Genomic DNA, 19,278 nt, shown 5'->3' with positions numbered 1-19,278 from the left:
AGCAACATGTTTTTGGTTGACTGGCCAGTCTCTGTCCGACATGCTAACTCCCTGGGACAGCTGCGAACCCAGAAATGCGTGCAGGCCACCCCTGGTGCACAGGGGCCTGGAGCGGGTGGGGTCAGGGGTGGTGGACGAGGTTTGGCCAGCTCCTGGAATCTCTGCAGGGGTTGGGAGAGGGAGTGGTTCCTGGGTGGGCAGAGGCCTTGGAGACAGAGAGAAGTTGGGAGGAGGCAGCAAAGTGAGACAAGATGAGAAGGGGAGGGGCAGGCAGGGCTGGAGGGAGGGACTCCAGGCTGCGGCTGGGGGTTGGGGGTGGCAGCTCCCCCTCATTCCTCACAGTGGTCCAGAGCAGGCTTGGTGATGATGTAGCGAATAGGAAGCGCAGGCTTATGATGCTTTACTTGGATTTTCTCCATCTGTGTCCCCTGCCCCTCTCCCTTGCTTTAGCTGCACCGGCCATTCGACATTTCTGTAGCCTCCAGGCCACTTTTTACCCCAGGACCTTTGCTCTTGCTGTTCTCTCTGCTAAGGACGCTTCCACGCAGCTGTCCTCCAGGCTCACCCTTGACTTTGTTTCTGGTCTTGCTGAAATGGCTTCTTCTTGGAGGACCTGGCCCAAATCACCTTATTTTAAAATTGTGACGCTCCCTCCCCTGACTTCCTCAGCCCACCTGATGTTTAGCGCTTGCTCCTGGATCTTCTTCTTCCCTGAGGGGCTCACGTCCAGGAGGGCAAGGGTCCTGTCTCTGGTTTCATTGTTGAATCCCCAGCGGCCATAATAGTCCCTGGTCCCCATTGGGCCCCTGGCAAATGGTGTTGGATGACAGGATGACCTGAGCTCTTCCTTAAATGGCCCTTAAGGCTCCCCTTCTCCAGTGGGGGGGGACCAAGGGTGAAGCCCGCGCAGGGTCTGGCACTAAGAATGGTGGGAGCAGTGTGCCGGCCAGGGCTGGGCTGGGGTGCCCAGTTTAGAGGGGAACCTTGCAGCATGCAGTGAGCCGAGCTCCAGCGTCCCGTGTCCTTGAGTGACGGCTCTGTCTCCCTCTCCTCAGGATGTGCTCCTGAGCCCGTCTCCGTCCCCGATGGCCCACAGAGCCGCTCCCTGGAAGGAAGCCCTTTCCGGCCCCCCTCGCACTCCTTCTCTGCCGTCTTCGATGAAGACAAGCCCATAGCCAGCAGCGGCACTTACAACTTGGACTTTGACAGCATCGAGCTGGTCGACACCTTTCAGACCTTGGAGCCTCGCCCCTCGGACTCTAAGAGCCAGGAGCGCAAAGCGAGCGCGCGGAGGAAGTCCACGGACTCCGTGCCCATCTCCAAGTCCGCCTTGTCCCGCTCGCTCAGCCTGCAGGCCAGCGACTTTGATGGTGCTTCTTGCTCAGGCCACACGGATGCCGCGGCCCCAGCCCCGGACGCGTACGGCACGGGCTCGAGCAGCGCTTCCAGCACCCTTAAGCGAACTAAAAAACCCAGGCCGCCTTCCTTAAAAAAGAAACAGACCACCAAGAAGCCCCCAGAAACACCCCCTGTGCAGGAGACACACCAGGAGCCAGCCGAGGAGAGCCCCCCTCCCAGCGAGGACGCTCTAGCACCCGAGACAAAAGCAGAGTCAGCTAAAGCGGAAGGTTCTGGACCGGCCTCGTCGGAGGAGGCTGCCCTCGAGCCTGCCACCGTGCCCCAGGCTGCCTGCCCTCCGGACTCAGAAGCTGCGGAAGAGGCCGTCCCCCCGGCCTCTGGAGGTGGCACCGTGCAGAACTCACCCCCCATTGGGAGGAAAGCGTTGCCTCTGGACACGGCCCCGGAGGCAGTGGAGGTGCCCCCATCCGATAGCGGGGGGCAGGAAGACTCCCCAGCCAAAGGGCTTTCGGTGAGGCTGGAGTTTGACTATTCTGAGGACAAGGGCAGTTGGGACACCCAGCAGGAAAACCCCCCTCCTACCAAAAAGCCAGGCAAGAAGCCAGTGGCCAAAATGCCCTTGCGGAGGCCAAAGATGAAAAAAACACCCGAGAAACTGGACAACACTCCTGCCTCCCCCACCGGCTCCCCTGCCGAGCCCAACGACACCCCTATGGCTAAAGGTACCTATACCTTTGATATTGACAAGTGGGACGACCCCAATTTTAACCCCTTTTCTTCCACCTCAAAAATGCAGGAGTCCCCCAAACTGCCCCAACAGTCGTACAGCTTTGACCCGGACACCTGTGATGAGTCCGTGGAGCCCTTTAAGACACCCTCTAAGACCCCCAGCTCACCTTCCAAATCCCCAGCCTCCTTTGAGATCCCAGCCAGCACCGCGGACGCCAGCGGAGTGGATGGGGATGGGCTGAGCAAGCCTGCCAAGAAGAAGAAGACGCCCCTAAAGACGTAAGTTCACGGGTGCAAGTGGTAACCCTCACTCCAGGGCCTGGACAGCCTGGGCCAGCCTAACCACCCCCCACTTACTGTGACGACATGTCTGGCCAGTCCCACGCAGGCCGGACACCTGCTCTCCTTCTCTGAGGCCCTCATGGGGGCATCTCCCCCCCCACATGACCCTTGGGCCTAGAATCCTTGGCCTTTTGCCTAAGTAAAGCTTTTCGTTTAGCTGAAGACCTGACACTCAGCTCCAGGGAAGTGTGGACAAGGCCATAAAAAAGGGCCAGCTTCCCCATTGGCCCCTCACTTTTGCCCCTGATTCGCAAAAGAATTGCCTTTCAGAATGGCCTAGAAGCTAGGAGATATGCCCTTTAAAATCGTGTCAGATGCATAGCCATGGTTTCTGCCCATGGACGACACAGCCCCCAGAAGGCAACCCCAGTGATCGGCAGGTCCAGCCTGGGCCCCTGGCTGCCTGGGCCCCAGTGCCGGAGAAACACCCGCTTGTCCGCACCCTGTTCTCTAGTTATCTCTGCAGACAGGAGCCCACAGGTTCTCTTGGTCCAGCAGAGGTCAGTGGAAGGGAAAAGGAGAGGCTAACCCTACAGCCCCCCAGGGGTCGTCCACAGTTGGGTCTGTGGTCCACAGACGCTTGCGAAGAGACTGTCCTTAAACGCCAGCGTCCACTCCCACCCCCAGCTCTGACTTGTAGGGCTCAGGGCCGCCTTGGGACTTTGCTCCCCAGATGCCTGAAGACTTTGCCCTCACTCTCACGTGACTAAATGTAGTCAGCATTTAACACGCCTTTGGACGCCCGACTTCCTGGGCCTCTCAGCAGAGCCGACGTTGGCTGCCGGGCCCCCTGCCGCGGCCTGGCGGGAGTGGACTCAGGGCGGCCTGCTTATCTCCCGTTCTGGGGTCCCTGGAGCATTTCACATTGAGAGGTACTGGGGTTCCTGAGGAGAGGTGCTTTAAGCCACCCTGCCGCTGCCTGGGGGCCTGTGGAGGGCCCCAAACTGTGGGCCAGACTAGAATCTATTTAAGGTTTTAAGGTTCAAAGAAAAAATCTGAAACACCCAGAGCGCAAAGATTCCGTTTTGGGGGTGAAAGTTAACTTGTAGCCACTCCCCACGCCCTCCCCACAGAGGCCTGTGCAGCCCTTTCTCTCATTAGAGCTCGTGGAGGACAGGAGGAGGTCTCCCCTCCAGCGCTGCTGGCTTGGACCCCTAAAGGCTCTTTGAGCCCCAGCACTCCAGGGGTGATGGAACCAAGAGAGGAAGGTGCCAGCCGTTGGGCTGTTGCCCTGATCACCCCTGTGGACGGCTGCTGTATCCTAACCCACAATAGCCAGATGCCTGCAGATGTATCTATTTTGTCAGTTCCTTCTGTCTGTCTCTCTTTTTCTTTGTCTTCTTGTCTTAGGATGGTTGAAGATGTGATGTCTGTGTGTTCTCTGTTGTAAGTAAATTTAATGGGCTCTGCCTCTCACGCTCCATGTGCTTTATCCTGCCCTTTTGTTTGGTTTTCGCCTTCTTTTCATTTCCTCTCCACGGCTGCTACTCACATTTTCTGTGGCGGGCTGGGAAAGACAGGCGTGGGGCTTCCCAGGAGCCGAGGCTTCTCCTGTTTCTAGCCATTAGCATACGTGCAACCGCTTGGCTGGGAGAATGTGGTCGTGAACTCTGCCTGCCGGCCCGGAATGGAACATCCCCCCTTCCGTATTGGGTGTCTTCGTCCCAAACCACCTTTTTTATTTAAGCGCTCACTCCATTCTTGCATTTTAAATTGGACTCCTGGGCAGTAGCTTTCAGCAGTGCTGTGGCTTCGCATGAAAACCACCCCCCGTCTGTCCACCCGTGGTGTCTGCGTGGCTTGTCCTTGCAAATGTGTGTAGCAGACGTATGTGGGCTGCCCCTAAGGGAAGCTCTTGGGAGACCCCTGAAATGCAGGGTCACCCCAAAGTGGAGCTCAGGATCAGACTGGGTACTGGCCTGTCAGCTGTGGGTGGAAGTAGGGGGCCACTTTTGTGCCTTGCCCCCCCAGGAGGAGGGACCTCATGGGCAGCTCCCAGGGGTCCTCATGGGTGGCCCTTTCTCTGCCCCTGCTGCTTACAGGGAAACTGACCTGGTCGCAGGCACCCGCAGACCCGGGTGAGGGCTGACTCTCTCAGGCTCACTTCTGCCCCAGGGATGTCTTCAATTATTTTAGACTCATGAACAAAGCTAAAAATACACATTTATATATTAATATGCATGAATAAATGTATGCTGCAAGCTGTGATCGCACGGTTCAGATGGCAAATGCCATCGACGCTGTAAATAACCACTTAGGGTATTTCCACGACCGATGCCATTGTTGGGGTGCTTTGTGTGAGAAAACATGAGGAAGGAGCTTGAGGGCCAGATTGGCCTATGTCTAGAGCAGGGAGGTAGTGGGATCTAAGGTAAGGGGCTCCCCGAGACCCTTCTTTTGGGGGGGCAGAGCCATCCCACAGAGGATCCCGACCCAAGCAGGGGCCAGGTGGCAGGTAGGGTGAACCCTGACCGCCCAGCCAGCTGAATGGAACCACCTGTACTACAAGCCCCTTCTGACCTGCCGAGGGTCTGGCCTGACATCCTTCCTGCCCTCCCAGCCCCACCATTATTTGTGTGAAAGATAAAGGGATAAAAGGGTCGTGAATCCCATCTGTTTGGTTCCAGAACAAGGCAGCAGAGAGGTTTCTTTCTCTCCGGCTATGGAAACGCCCTGAGCGGGAGTCCATGTCTGCCGTTTCCATACTGGACGGATGATGCCACTACCTTCTTCCAGAAGCTTCCCCTGAAGGGGCGTCCACTGAGTCACCGAGTCTATTGATTCTTGTATTCAATTCCACCCTGCCCTTCAGGATCCAGTTGTCTTATTTTTTGAAACATTCATTAGTCACTGTTTTCAGCAATGGTCTTTGAGAGGTGAAAAGTGTTAACTGTGGTCAGGAGAAGAGAAAAAAACACCCTCTTCCCTGAAAAGTTCTGAGACGCTGCCCACGTGTGCTTGCACACTGGATCCACACTTAAAGACGGTCGCCGTGGCAAACTCCGCGCCATGGGCTGCGTTCTACCCTAGTTTCAGAACCATCCCGGCCCTGCCTTTGGTCAGAATCCCACCGAGATGTTCAGAGGGCTGGACCCCTGAGGGGGAGGAAGCTACCAGAACTTTCCTTCCCGTTCTGCTGGGTTCCTCCATCGTTAACTGCTGTGTCACTGTATCCTGTTCATGGGGGTCGAGAACCTCACTCCCTCCTTTGCCTTAGCTGGTTCAGACGTTCCTGGGTGAATCCCGATACGTGATTGTGCACGCCAAAACATTTCCTTTTAAAATAGGGACATCTGGCTAAACAGCCTCATTCTCTGGGTCAGCTCTCCAAAATGGCATCTCCTCCCGCCACCGAAGCTCTCCCTGGGGACGCCATAGCGCCAGGCTGGGCTGTCTGCACATGTCCTTAGGTTGTGGGGTGGTGAAGGGTGCAGGCCCTCAGCAGGGGCTGTGGCTGCCATCTGCTCTATGCTTCTGGAATGTTCTGTACCTGTTTGTTGTGTTTACACTCTCCGTTTTGTTTCCAGTGACACATTTAGGGTGAAAAAGTCGCCAAAACGGTCTCCTCTGTCTGATCCGCCTTCTCAGGTATGATGCTCCCGTGGGATTTATTACTTCATCGCCCACCGGGGTTGGGTGGTTTTATTCCCCACTCCTTGAGGGACTTTCCTTTCTGCTCACCATGGACACGTGTCCAGCCCCCTCTCCTGCCTCCCACATGAGGGGATCCCTCCATGTGTGCGAGACACTTCGCTCTGGGGAAGATCAGGGTGTATCCAGATAAAACGATGCAATAGGAACCAGGCTGGTCCCCTCTGCCCAGCCATCCTGCTGAGGATGTTCACGAATGTCAAGTTGAGGGAGAGTTGAGATAAGTGGCTATAAAGCAGAAAGAGCTGACCGTCGAGAGCGCTGGAGGCTGTAACCCACGTCGGGGTGGGGAGATGAAGGAAGTCCCTTCCCTGAGGAGGAGCGTCCTGGACTCTCCTGTGTGTCCTTGTCTCCCTCTTACTGCTTCCTCGACCAAATATATGCCGTGTGTCCAGCCTCTGCGAACCACAGAAGGTGGTTCCCCAGTGTGGGTGCCAGGTCATAAAGCAGGCGCGCCTCCCACCTCCCATCTGAGCCAGCGAAGCCCCAGCCAGCCCTAGTGGGTGCTGCAGAGAAGGCGCCATTGGCCGGGGAGGGGGCCTGGGGCTCCAGTCTCTGCCCTGCTCCGCCGCACACCCTCTGTGCCAATGGAGACGAGCCCCTCTCTCCCCCTCCGGCGGCAGGTGTGAGGCTTGCCTGGATGTTCACAGGTGACCCCGAAGCACGGCGTGGGCTTAACAAGCAGCCGCAGCCATGAGAGTACCGGTGGCCAAAATGTCCTTGTTTTTTTTCAAAAGTAAACAAGACGTAAGATTCTGGTTGTTTTTAAACCCATGGTCACTGCCTGGGGAAAAAAAAAACACAGCAGCAAAGGACATTCGTGCAGGCAAAGAATAGGTTTTCTTGGGGCCCTGGTGAACAGAGTCTGGGGTTTGGGCAGGGAGCTGCCCTGGCGAGAGGGGCCCGGGCTCGTGGGGGGCAGTGCAGTTTCAGACATGGACTGGTTGAAAAAAGAGACGGCTTCCCTTTTCCTTGCAGGACCCCACGCCAGCGGCAACCCCGGAAGCGCCGCCGGTGATCTCGGCCGTGGTGCACGCCACCGACGAGGAGAAGCTGGCCGTCACCAGCCAGAAGTGGGCGTGCATGACGGTGGACCTGGAGGCCGACAAGCAGGACTACCCGCAGCCCTCGGACCTGTCCACCTTCGTGAACGAGACCAAGTTCAGTTCCCCCTCGGAGGGTAAGCAACCCCATGCCCGGCCAGACCCCCACCCTGCCTTGCCACCACTGCCCCTAGGGAGCCCAGGTCCGGGGAAGAAGCGACCGAGCGAGCCAACTGTGCTGTGGTGCCGTCCCCCAGAGCACCCCCTGAGCTGCTGGGCCTGAAACCGGTTGTCTTTGACCAGCTGAGAGCGGCCGTGTAGATGCATCACTGGGCACACTCTTCCTGGGCTGTCTGTGACTCGTGTCCCCCACGATTTTAAAGAACAGCTCCAAGGGCGGATCATTCAAGCCCAGCACTTGGAGGAGGGCACCGCGCCGGATCTCTTGGTGCCCCCCCGCCCCGTCATCAGCCCTAAGACTGGTTCCCAGGGTGGCCACACTGCGTGCCAGCCCAAGGATCACCCCAGCTTGCTCACAGGAGGACCAGCCCCCGCACGTTGCTTTCCTTGAGTATCTTCATCCTCTGGGTGTCTGTTCTTAGCTCTCCGCCTGACCTGTGGCTTAAGCAGCCCAGCACGGCTCGGCTAACTAAGATATTTAAAAGTGTTACTTTTTACACTAACCCTGATTTCTCCGAAGCTGTCCATTTTCATCCGCCTGTCTTCTCTCTCATTCAGAAAGCTGATGAGCATGACTAGAGCCTTTCCTGGGGGGATGAGCCCCATGCCTGACCCTTTGGTGCTCTGACACCCCCTCCTGGCCCTTCCCTTTGGCCGGTCTCCAGCCGTGACCCAGAACCGGGCCATCGGTCCAGCACTCTGGACTGGGATCGTCTCATCGTCCACTTGGGATGCGTCCTCTGTGGGGGCTTCCATGGTCAGGCCTCTCGGGGGTGTACTTGGTGCCCATGAGGTTTCTGAGTGGTCAGTAGGATCCAGCTCATGCTCTGCGGGAGTCCAGATGATTGTCCACGGCTGGAAGATGAAAAGATGATCCACATGGTGGAAGCGTGGGCTGTGCGTCCCCCACAAGGGAGCCCTTGGTGGGCTCTCGGGTCAGCCCTGTGGCTGGGGCCTTTAGGAGACACAGTGACCTTCTCACTCCATCCTGACCCCGGAGTCACGGGACTCGGCTTCAACCTTTCTTCCGCCCACCTTTTTGCCTCTGTGCACACATCTGGAACTGGAGCCCCACTGGATGCATCACCTAACCTGGGACTTGGCTGGCGCTGCCCCTGGGGTACAGACATTCAGAGGGTGTTGGACAGTCCCCTGTCTCCTTCCGGAAGGCTCTTCTTTCCTTACCACTTAGGTTAAAAGTTACACATATGCTAGCAACGAGCAGTGATGGACCTGGTCGCAACCTCTTACCTTTACGTGAGGTGTGGCTTTTACCTTACGTCGTCGTCCATTTCCTCCTGCAGAGCACAGGCATCTGAACTCCCTTCTGGATCAGTCAGGAGGTGTGGAGAGGACAGTGGGTTGGCTCCCCGTCCTGGGAATCATGATCTGGTTTCAGCTACCTCCTCCTGGCTTCTCCCAGGGCTCCATCTGGTACCCCAGGAAACTAGCATCTGGTCCCCCAAAAACTAGCAACCAGAATCAGACGAGTGTGGCTGTCCAGCCCTCTCCCTGCGGTGCCCCATATAAAGTCATCACCAACAACAGAGCAACCCTGGGCCCTTCAGCTTGACTGTACCTTCTCTGTCGAGTGGCCAGCTCTCTTAGAAGTGGGGACAGTGCCACTTCCTGGCCTGCCAACTGCAGGGGGTGTGGTGTAAAGAATGGGGCTCCCCCCTCTAAGCCATCCCGTTGAGCTTAGGATTTAGGCAGTTGAGTGAGATTTTTGAAAACCAAGTTCACGCAGATGTTTCCTCAAAGTACTGGTGATCACCTAGATGATAAGCAGAGGCCTTTGTTTTTCTGCACATCTGTCCAGGCCATTTTGTAAATTATAAATGAGACCCCGAGTGACTCTGATGGGAAGTTGCAGGTCAAATTCAGCAGGGTCAGCTCCCTGGCATTGAAGCACCTGCATGGAGCTGATGCAGATGCTTCTCTGGAAGGCCCCAGACCTCCTCACTGTTGCACTGTCCATGCTGCCTTTTGTGGGGGCACTGGGGCAGCTGGAAGAAGGCAGATAAGTAAGCTCATTGACTTCAGACTCACCCAGATTCATCTGCCAGGAAACCAGCTAAGGTTCCATGTGAGGGATTTTGCTAGGGTGAGGTGGTAACCAAAGCCGGGCACTTAATCAAGGCCCCAGGGTCCCCCAGAAACTGGACAGTGCTCCTTAGCTTATTTGGTGCATCTGTGATGGAGTATGCTTTGGGGTTAAGTAGGGACTTGGCAATAATAATGATTCTTTGGAAAAGGAGGCAGCTGATTCATTGTTACTGCCTCACATACACAGTCTTTGTAGGACAATAAAATAATAGATCTGATAGAGATATATCTGGAAAAGGCCCTAGAAATCAATGTGTCCATTACTGGCCCTCTCCTACTTCTCATTTTTAAGGTGCGAGGAAATTAAGTTTTTATAAACAATTGCTTCTGTGTCTTAAGTTGGGACAGGCCCACATGACAGCTGCAGACCCACTGGACTCCGGTCCCACATGGGCAGCATGTGCTCTAGTCTCTGTCCTTCCAGAGTGATGCGTGAGTTGGGCCTGAACTGTCCAGACACCCAAGATCTTTCTAGTTATTCATACATATAACCACTTTTATTCATGCCATCAGGCTGTGCCCGCTAGAGGGATATGTCTGCTTCACCAGGAGGAGCAGAGAATGCTGGAAGTTGCCCGCCTGGGTCAGGCTAGAGTTGATCCAGCCACCACCACACATGCCCTGCAGACTTTGAGACAGTCTTCCAGGAAGGATCTCATTCTACAGTTCGCTTAAAGAAGATTTCCTAAATTTCCTAAGGGTTGTCTTCAACAGTATGTAGAAACAGAAGGGCTTTACATCAGAACTGCTATTTATTTTTATGTCAACAAAAATTTTGAAAGAGGCCCTTTCTCCACCCAGTCGGACTTTAGTAGTCTTGGTATCTGGAAATGACTTGGACTGGCCTGTCCTGTCAGCACTGTTGGAATTTTAGGAAAGGGTCCAGGTGACCCACGAAGCTCCTCTGACCAGCGCAGGCGCAGTAGTTGGGCTTCCCTTGCTTCTGAGTAGAGCTGGAGCTGAATTCTCAAAGGGGCTACCATGGCCCAGCACCAAGGTTTCATTGGGACGTGGGGAGATATGCTTGTGTCGCACAGCAGACTGCCAGAGAAAACTAACCCCAGGTTACGCTCCAACCTGAAAACTGGGCACAGAAGGCCCCAAGCCGTCCCCCGTCAAACCTGTGCATGGCCTGACATTTCACTCCTTGACCTCACGTGCTCCCAGGCAGCAGAAGCCCCTCGGCAGCCAGAGGTTGACCGGTTGTCTGAAAATAGCTGCGTGGCACCTCCTCAATTCCCAGCAACTTCTAGTTGGTGCACATTCTCACAAGGCTTAGAGCCTCGTCCCAGGACCCACCCTGCCCAGCCCAAACCTTTTCATCTTTGTCTCTGGCTGACCTTTCCTTTTATTTCTTCTGCAGAGTTGGATTACAGAAACTCCTATGAAATTGAATATATGGAGAAAATCGGCTCCTCCTTACCTGTAAGTCTTTTGCCTGGGGCCTGTAGGACACTTGCTTTCCCTCCCTGTCCTTTGTTCTGGAAACAGGCGCTGTCCTCCTGCGGTGTGCAGTGCTCCTGGGAGCTCAGGCCTGAATCCGGAGTTCCCCGTGCCGGCAGCATTCTGGATGGGCACTGAGGGGAACCGGGAGGGAGAGGGTTTGCACTCAGTCCACTTTGGTGGCATTTTCTGGGAGAAGATGCTAGATGCATTTTGGCTTCCTGCAGACCTCATTCCCTAGATTGATAAAGAAGTCAGAGTTTTCTGTGAAAAAGGTGGGAAGAACTAATTTGGTTGATTTTCAGGTGACCCATAATCTGTGTTCCTCAAATCAGTTGCTTTAGTAACTGAGGCTGTCTCTTCAGGCAGTGAGCTTCCCCGCCCCTTTACATTCTGAGTGGTCAAGACGGGCAGCTGTCTCCCTGGCTTCATATCCGCTGCCACCGGGCATTTGGTTCCTCTGTGCTGTGCCGCTGCCCAGCGATGCCCCTGAGGCGCCGAGTGCCCGAAGGCCTTGCCAGAACATCAGATGGCGCTGAACTGGGGCTCTTACCTTTATCTTTCTTTTCATTGGTGGTGGCTGCTGCATTGCTGCTTCAACCACTGTTTGCTGGATGTTAGCAAACCCCAATGACTGTGCCCTTCATACCGCGAGCCACGGTGCTCAGCCTCCCCATTTGACTGGGCAACGCCCGAACTTGACCTTGCCTGACCCTCTTCATCCTCAGCAACCCGGATAGATGAGCGGCACATAGCTCACCAGTGCCCATAAGCATCCTTCTCCAAGACCTCCTCCTGCTGTTCCTCCCCCAGCCCACTCCACTTTCTCCTCTTCTGGGTGGCTCGCGAGAAGGGCCCGCTTGTCCCTGATAAGCTGTTGGCCCCTGCAGAATGCTCTGGTTTCCCCTCGGTGGCAGGTTCAGGCCAGCCGTGGCCAAGCTGACGTGTGACTTTGATCCCTGCAGCAGGACGATGACGCCCCGAAGAAGCAGGCCTTGTACCTTATGTTTGACACTTCTCAGGAGAGCCCGGTCAAGTCTCCCCCTGTGCGGATGTCCGAGTCCCCGACGCCGTGTTCAGGGTACGTGATGGGAGGGTTTCGGAGCAGGTCAGCTGTCCCCCGGGCCCTGGCCCGCTGTCCTGACCCCAGTCCAGGCACATGCCCAGGCAGCCCGAGCAGTGGACACACATCCAGGGCTCTGGTATCCACAGCCCTTTGGACTAAGGAGAACACCTTTCTCAGCCATGAGCCCCTCTGCAGGCCCCCGACATGTGATGTTCACTGAGCCCCAGAACCCACCCCAGCCCTTCCTGGCTGTGTGAGCTGATGCCAGTCACTTAACCCTCCCGGGCTGCAGTTTCCTCCTGTGTAGACTAAGGGTCAAAATAAACCAACCCTGTAGGGATTTCATGACAGTTAAATGGGGCTCTCGTTGATACCCCACAGCTGTGTGCTGGGCTCGGGGTACCGGTCCTCTGAAACCATTGAAGGGTAAACTGAGATGCTATGAGCAAAGCGCTTGTCCCGGGACCTGACGCACATAATGTGCCCGAGAGACACTTGTGATTAATTGGGGGGTGAATACGAGCCCTTAGGGCCATCTCTGTGCGGTGAAGTGTCCCTGAGCTGGGGCCTTCCTGTCCTCTCCTGCCTGTCCCTCCCACAGTGCAGGAGTGGGACTCTTGTTCTGACTTCCCTAACTTACTCCAGAATCTGCCCAGGAGGATGAGGGGCAGGGTGTCCTCACAGAAGCAGCCTGTGTGATGGGCCAAGCTGAGTCCTTCACACGCAGTATCTCACTTGCTCTTCACAAGGTGTGTAGTCTCCACCTTACAGACAAGGGCTGAGGCACACACCTGGTCACTTCCCCTGGGGCACACAGCCAAGCCTGGCCTCTGCCTAGCTCCAGAGCAAGCCCTGGTGGGTGGAGCCTGGGACTCCGCCTCTCCATGTCAGCAGGCCCTGGGGCCAGGCTGCACCAGCCCCTCCTCGGGCCCTTGGCGCCTGAGAGCCCGGCCCTGGATATCCAGGGCCCCTCTGGAGCGGGGCTGTCCTGGTCCATCTCCACAGGTTTCTGAGGAGGAGAGTGAAGGTGGCCTTTACTTCCTCAGGTCAAGTTTTGAGGAGACAGAAGCTCTTGTCAATGCCGGGGCCCCGGTCCAGCATCCCGTTCCACGAGGGCTGGCCCCCAGCCAAGAGCCACACATGCAGGTGCCAGAGAAATCCTCCCAGAAAGAACTGGAGGCCATGGCCTTGGGCACCACTTCAGACGTGATTGAAATTGTGAGTGGGGTCAAAGCGTAAGGGGGTTGGGGGGCCGTAAGGGGGGTCGGAGGGCCCACTGGGTCCCATCACGAGGGGTCCTGCCCTCAGCAGCACTTACCTGGTGCTCTCATGGGGCCCCACTCCATCCCCAAGACCCAGAAGCCCACCTAGGAGATCCCACTCTGGACCAATTTCCAGAGAAAGCCTCCATTCTGCCCTACGAGCTTTCTTTGCTTTCAGGATTATTTATGTCCCCTTTTTTGCTCCTGAGCACTGGGGGTGACTGAGCTACCCTCAGCCACTGTCCCTGCTCTGGGCAGAGGCCAGGGGATGGCAGACCAGGGGACACTCTCTGTTTGAACAACAGTTGGTTTTCTGGGCCTGGGTGATGGGAAATCCCTCTAGTTGGCAGCTCACCCCATGTGGGACCTTGCAGAGCAGCTGGACCAGAGCTGACCCCCGCCCCCCCCAGGTCCATCCTTCTAGGTGACTTTTATTGTTTCTTCTCCCTCCCTCCTAGCAATCCCCAGGGGGGCCTGGGGTTGCTGATTTAGTGTGTCATCACTTCACTAGTCTGTGTTAGCAGAACATTCATGTAGCTCCCCACTGGAGTGCTCATGAAGTGCCTACTATGTGTCTGGCAGTTGGATGCTAGGGAGAGTCTAGGTGCTCTGGCCTCCCCACAGGACCTAGGGGTCCTGCACGTCTCCTCCCACGGGGCTGGCTTCTGATTTGCAGTCGCTCTGATCCACAGGGAGACACTGTTCCATTTGAAATCCCCTTCTCATGTCTTAGAAAACGACCTTTACCACAACCTTACTTCCTTTGATATTTATTCTTGGAGGTATTTGTTGACAAGTTAGGTTATGTCTAGAAAATGTCAACTAGTCTGTCTTCCACCCACTGAGATTTTCAAATAAATAAGCAAATGGTAACTGTCCTCCCGCTGACTGGTGAGGGCTGGAGGGTGGGGGAGGGGTGGGCCCTGAGTCTGTGCTTTGGGGGTGGGGGCTGGGCCTGCCACTGTGACGAGGCCCATCCTCAGCATGTGAGGACTAGTCCAGCGAGCAGGGAAGTGCCAGCACCTAACTGATACTCTCTTTAGCCTTCAGGCAGAAATGTCCAGCAGGTAGCTGCGGGTCCTTGCCTGGGCTCTTTATCACTCTGCTCTCCTCTATTTTCCCTCCGTGTTCTCCTCTGCGGCCTTCAGACAGCTCCCGAGGGCTCCTTGGCCTCTGCTGACGCCCTCCTCAGCAGGCTGGCTCATCCAGCCTCTCTCTGTGGTGCACTTGACTATCTGGAACCCGACTTAGCAGAAAAGAACCCCCCAGTATTTGCTCAGAAACTCCAGGTTTGTAGCCCACGTGTGACGTTTGGGGAGTTTGTCAAAACCTCAGTAGAAAATGAACCTCTGCAGCCCAAATGTGGTGAGGACTTAATGAGGCATTGCCAAGAACGTTCCAAACGAGCTTCCTTCCCCTCAAAGACGGGGAAGCGTAGCGTTCTTGATCCAAGATGCCAAACTGACAGAGATGCTAAGGAACAGACCAGCTGTCTTTCGGTTTGGCAATTGGGCCCAAATATGGTCGTTTTCCAGAAGTTTTGATTGCCCCCAGAGCAGTTTCTGTGATTTATTCACAGAACCGAGGTATTAGGTCATCCTAGCCATGAGGCTAGAGGCATCTCAGACCCCCCTTGAGATAACACCTCATTCTTGCATCTGGAACCAGAACAATTGCAGCTCTGTGCTTTAAATTTGACAGCTTAATTCGATAACCTCTAGACTCTGATGTTGAGAGCAAAACTTAGATTGTTAACATTTGAGAGAGATGCAAATGCACCCCAGGCATTGCCAGCTGTCTTTACCTTCAACAAACAAAAGGAAAGCCATCCAATCAAACTCTGCAGGCAACATTTTTGATGCCATTTTAAAAATCATTGCCTGTTCTGCTGCCTGCTACTTCCTGGCATTCATGCCAAAGGGCCATTAAAAAGCAAAGGAAATTAAACACTTATTTCATGATCTGCTGAGGTGGTTGTGAAAGAGCCGGAGCGTGTGTTTCTCTGAGTACCTGTCATGCCCATTCACGTGGCACCTTCATTTCTCGGCTGTGGGGGACCTTCCCTTCCTGTCTGGCTGCGTCTCCCTTGCGGCGTGCCTGCCACCCACCCGCGGGCAGGAGGAGTTAGAGTTTGCCCTCATGCGGATAGAAGCCCTGAAGCTGGCCCGGCAGATTGCCCTGGCCTCCCGCAGCCGCCAGGACACCCAGGTACCGACCGGTTTGCTGCCTCTTGAGAATGTTGTGTGGTCCGAAGCTGCTTTGCTAACCGCTGACCGGGCAGGTGTGGCCGGGGTGCCACAAAATGGAATGTTCCAGAAAGCTAAAGGCTTGCCTGGGGCATAGATCCTCACCGAGCACCTGTCTAAGATCCCCTAACTCCACGATGAGGGAACCAGCCGGATGGGCAGGTTGGCTGGAGGGAGGACAATACAAGAAACCGTGTAGGGTCGGGGCAAAGGAGGCTGGTTAGGATTGCACAGTCCATCACGGACTGGTCAGGATGGGACAAACAGGTCATCATCGCCTGTGAGATTTCCTTCTGGCTTCTATAGAAAATCACTTGCTTCTCTACCCAACAAAAACGAGTGGCTGCTTTTCTGATTCCTACAAGTTATCACCTAACCCTGCTGAGGTGGAGCCTGATCACTAGTGAACAGTGAAGCCACGTGGGCCGGCGCTCCCAGCCCCTCCCTGTCAGGGCAGATAGGCAGTCATTGGGCTTTGCTGGCCAGATGGCCCCTGTCGCAGCAGCTGACCGGCTGCCGGAGCTTGGAAAAGACACACGCAGAAGAGCAGGGAACATCACGGGATGTTCCCGTGAAACATCTTTTCTGTCACAGGGCCGCGGGCCACGCAGCCCACACACCGCAGTGTGTGCTCAAGTGGGGAAGGACATTGGCAGGCGTCCTTTCCTGGCTTCTTAGGTAGGGGTGCTGCTTCTCAGCAATGTCGATGAATTGCAAGATGGCGTGTGGCCTGAGGCTCAGCTCAGCCCTCTGGGCTGCCGGCTTTGAGGGGCTGCCTTGTTCCCACCCCAAGTGCAGCGGTCCAGGGTAGCGTCAGACCAGAACCGGGCCCCCGTGTGCTCTGTGACTGGGCACGAGTTGATAAACCACCCTGAGCCTCAGGTTTTCCGTCATGAGATGAAGGAAGCTACAGCGAGTTGGCAGATTGCTCCTTGGACCGCGGAGATCTGCCGAGAGCAGCGCCGTGGCTGCATACAGTAGGCGCATAAACAAAGCTGCCCTGGTAGCTGATCTTCACTTTTGCACATAGCCCAATGGGAAACTCACAGCATCTCTCCTCGGTAGGCGGAGGTCCCCGCTTTTTACAGGTGGGGGAACCTAACCAGCCTGACGCCTGATGGAGTCACTGCTGGAGCTGCAACTTGGGTCTCCAGATGGGAGCCCTGGCTTGTCGTCCCAAGTGACATGTCCTTGGAGCAGGGCCCAGTGGTTTCTCCATCTCCCGTCCTTGGTAAGGGTTCCCTGGGGGGTGGCCCACATGTGGTTTCTCGGAGCCGCAGGGGAGCCTTGTCCCAGAGACATCTCCCAGTGACAGGCCCTCCCCGTGGATGTCCAGGCAGGGAGCGCTGGGCCCCAGGCGGGGACAAGACCGTCATACATGGCTGCCGTCCCTGTTCTTATTGCCGGCCCATTGACTTGAGTTTAATTTCTGAGAAGATTCAACTTAGAAAGCATTTACAGTAAGGATTTCCCCCATTAGATTTATTTCTTGATATTTTTAGATCATGAAGTTTGGCCACTATAAATTTGGGGAACTCCTGTCCATGCATTTGAGGTGGTGTTGGGGCTTCAGATTGAGTCTAGAGTGTTCTGCCTGCCCGGGGGCCCTGCCTCTGAGACCACCTCCGTGATGGCGGTGGGCAGGCCCGTACTGGCCAGAAGCTGATCGCTATCTGGGAGCCTGTTCTGAGGCCATGTGTCCCCATTTTGATTTAGTAAAGATTGTCACACGAATCGACTGAGTGTGGGCCAGAGCGACCTCCCACCTACCTCGGCCATGTTAGAAGAAATATCGCACGGGGGGTGGGGGGGTGGGGACTTTCTTGAGGCCATGGAACACTTTCCCGACGGTCCTAACTTGTATTGCTTTCCTATGAAGCACCGTGACTGTGGCCCGTGGGAAGCAGCTGCCCTGGCCTGAGGCCGGGCCGCCGAGGGTGCGCTCTTGAGCTCAGCCTCAGCAGGTGCCTGTGGGTTCCTGGTCACACCGACTCTCCAGGGCCCTCCTTGCACTGGAACTGCTGACGAGTAGAAAGACAGCAGCTGTGTCTCCAGTTTGCTCTTTGTTCTGCCCAAATACGTCAGCTAAAGGTGACGGCCCATTTTTTTTTTTTTGGCAGCCTGGTCTTAAGCTGTTGCTAAGACCAAAATGAAATCACTTGGAATGAAAAAAGTACCATTTGAGGGGATGAAAAGCCACGTGAGGGATGGCGGGGCGAACTCTGGTTGCCTGTGGTGCCGCTTCAGTGAGATTTCCCTGTAGATAAGCCAGCTGGGCCAGCTGTGGAGGGACACGGCTTTCCTGCATCTCGTTCGTCAGGAGATGCGGAAGTGAGGAGAACCCCATTGGGGCTGGGGGGCGGGCTGTTACCTCCTCTTTGCTTTCCTCCCGCGTGCTTCTGGCCAAACTGAATCAGGTTGTGTCCTCTTGGGGGTGCATCACCCCATCACTGCGAGGTCCAGCTGTCTGAAGTCTGACACAAACCAGGAGCTACTGAGAACCCAGTGCCCTGTCTGTGTGACTTCCGAGGGGGTGGACGACTCCAGGAAGATCAGTTTCATTTGTATGAGTAGCAGAGGTTGCTGGGGGTCCCCAAAACCATTGGCCTTTCTGAGTTGGGACCCCCCCGTAAGGACGAAGGAAGTGTCTGGATAACGCAAGAATAACCACCCCACACGTGGCAAGCTCAGGACCAGAGAAGAGCTACTAACAGGCACCTTCCGGAAGGAAGGGTGTCGTCCCTAGTGTCTGTCCTCCTGCGTCCCCGAGAGAGAGCGGGGTGCCTGGACGGTATGTCAGCAGGCAAAGGGAGTCAGGTCATGGGCACCCTGTGCGGCTGGCCAGCGGCTGATGTCACAGGCTCTGTCTCCTCCAGACGCGGCTCCCCCAACTCTACATGAACAGCAAGACTCCCCAAAGCCGCGAGGTCAGAGGCGGAGTCTATTTCGAGAACGGAAATCGCCTGCTGCCTTGTTCAGAAGGCCAGGCCATGTCTTGACCCTTTGGGAGGGTGTGGCCGGTGGTGCCTCCTCATCTTGGCCAGCCTGGACTTGAGAGCCGCCCCTTGTCAGCTGGAGGGGCACACCGGGCCGAAGCCTCTCCCCTGCCTGGTCTACCCCGTGTACATGCTCTGTGACCTCAGCCCCGCTGGCCACAGCCTCCTGATTGGCCTTGCCCTTGGTCCTCGCCCTGTGCACCCCTCCCTGCTCTCCCCAGCCCGGACCTCAGGGACAGGGGCCCTGCCCTGGGCTCAGGCTTCCCTCGAGGCCTGGCAACAGGGTCACAAGGAGACTGAGTCTGGCAGGTGACAGGACCCCCAGCTCCTGACTGCAAGGTCAGAAGGACCCCAGGCATGAGGTCTGCAGGTGTCACCTGGTGACAGGGGCCTCACGGGGAGGCCACGTCTCGTCGGGCTTGGGTCCTAAAGGAAACTTGGGAGACTGAATTAAGGAGCCGGAAGTTTGTTCTAAAGGCCTGTGCTGGCTGAGTCGCTGTCATTTGACATTTGAATTTGTGATTCTAGCAGCTTTTTGGCCCATTTATAGTGGCAGCTGGGGAATTAAGTGATCAAGCAAAACTTGATCTCTAAGTTTCATCTTAAATCAATGAGAGACAAACCTATTCATTTCAGGTAAAACAGTTTCTGGTTGTAAGGGAAAACCAGGGCGTGTACCTCGAATTTAGCAGGCAGATGCTCGACAGGAGATCAGATGAATTCTGAAGTCATCTGTTCCTTATTGAAACACCAGATGGCCAGGGTTGAGGGTGATGGGAATCCCTGCAAAGGGTCCTATCCTTTTCCATTTACGTGGAAGATTCTCACTGCCCACCTCCCCCCAATTCCTCTCCT

At 55.8% G+C, this 19,278-nt stretch overlaps 1 protein-coding gene across 5 annotated transcripts in view; it reads left to right on the top strand.

Moving 5' to 3' along the window:
* The window catches only part of TACC2 (transforming acidic coiled-coil containing protein 2), a gene marked incomplete at its 3' end in the record, with an annotated part of 61,583 nt that overhangs the window by 27,976 nt on the left and 14,329 nt on the right, over nt 1-19,278 (top strand). Inside the window, exons 3-11 of one of the 5 annotated variants that reach the window (XM_084245238.1) lie at nt 1,056-2,367; nt 3,781-3,816; nt 5,958-6,018; nt 7,060-7,261; nt 10,774-10,835; nt 11,819-11,934; nt 12,966-13,137; nt 14,330-14,470; nt 15,300-15,389. In XM_084245238.1, the coding sequence (XP_084101364.1) occupies nt 1,056-2,367; nt 3,781-3,816; nt 5,958-6,018; nt 7,060-7,261; nt 10,774-10,835; nt 11,819-11,934; nt 12,966-13,137; nt 14,330-14,470; nt 15,300-15,389 (2,192 nt within the window). The remainder of the gene's footprint in view (nt 1-1,055; nt 2,368-3,780; nt 3,817-5,957; nt 6,019-7,059; nt 7,262-10,773; nt 10,836-11,818; nt 11,935-12,965; nt 13,138-14,329; nt 14,471-15,299; nt 15,390-19,278) is intronic. The other 4 variants (XM_084245239.1, XM_084245240.1, XM_084245241.1 and 1 more) reach the window with 4 other exon arrangements.

Source organism: Talpa europaea, assembly GCF_964194135.1.
Source record: "Talpa europaea genome assembly, chromosome: 10".
Taxonomy (NCBI): Eukaryota; Metazoa; Chordata; class Mammalia; order Eulipotyphla; family Talpidae; genus Talpa; species Talpa europaea.
Note: the sequence above shows the minus strand (reverse complement) of the source record. Positions and strands in the feature narration are given on the sequence as shown.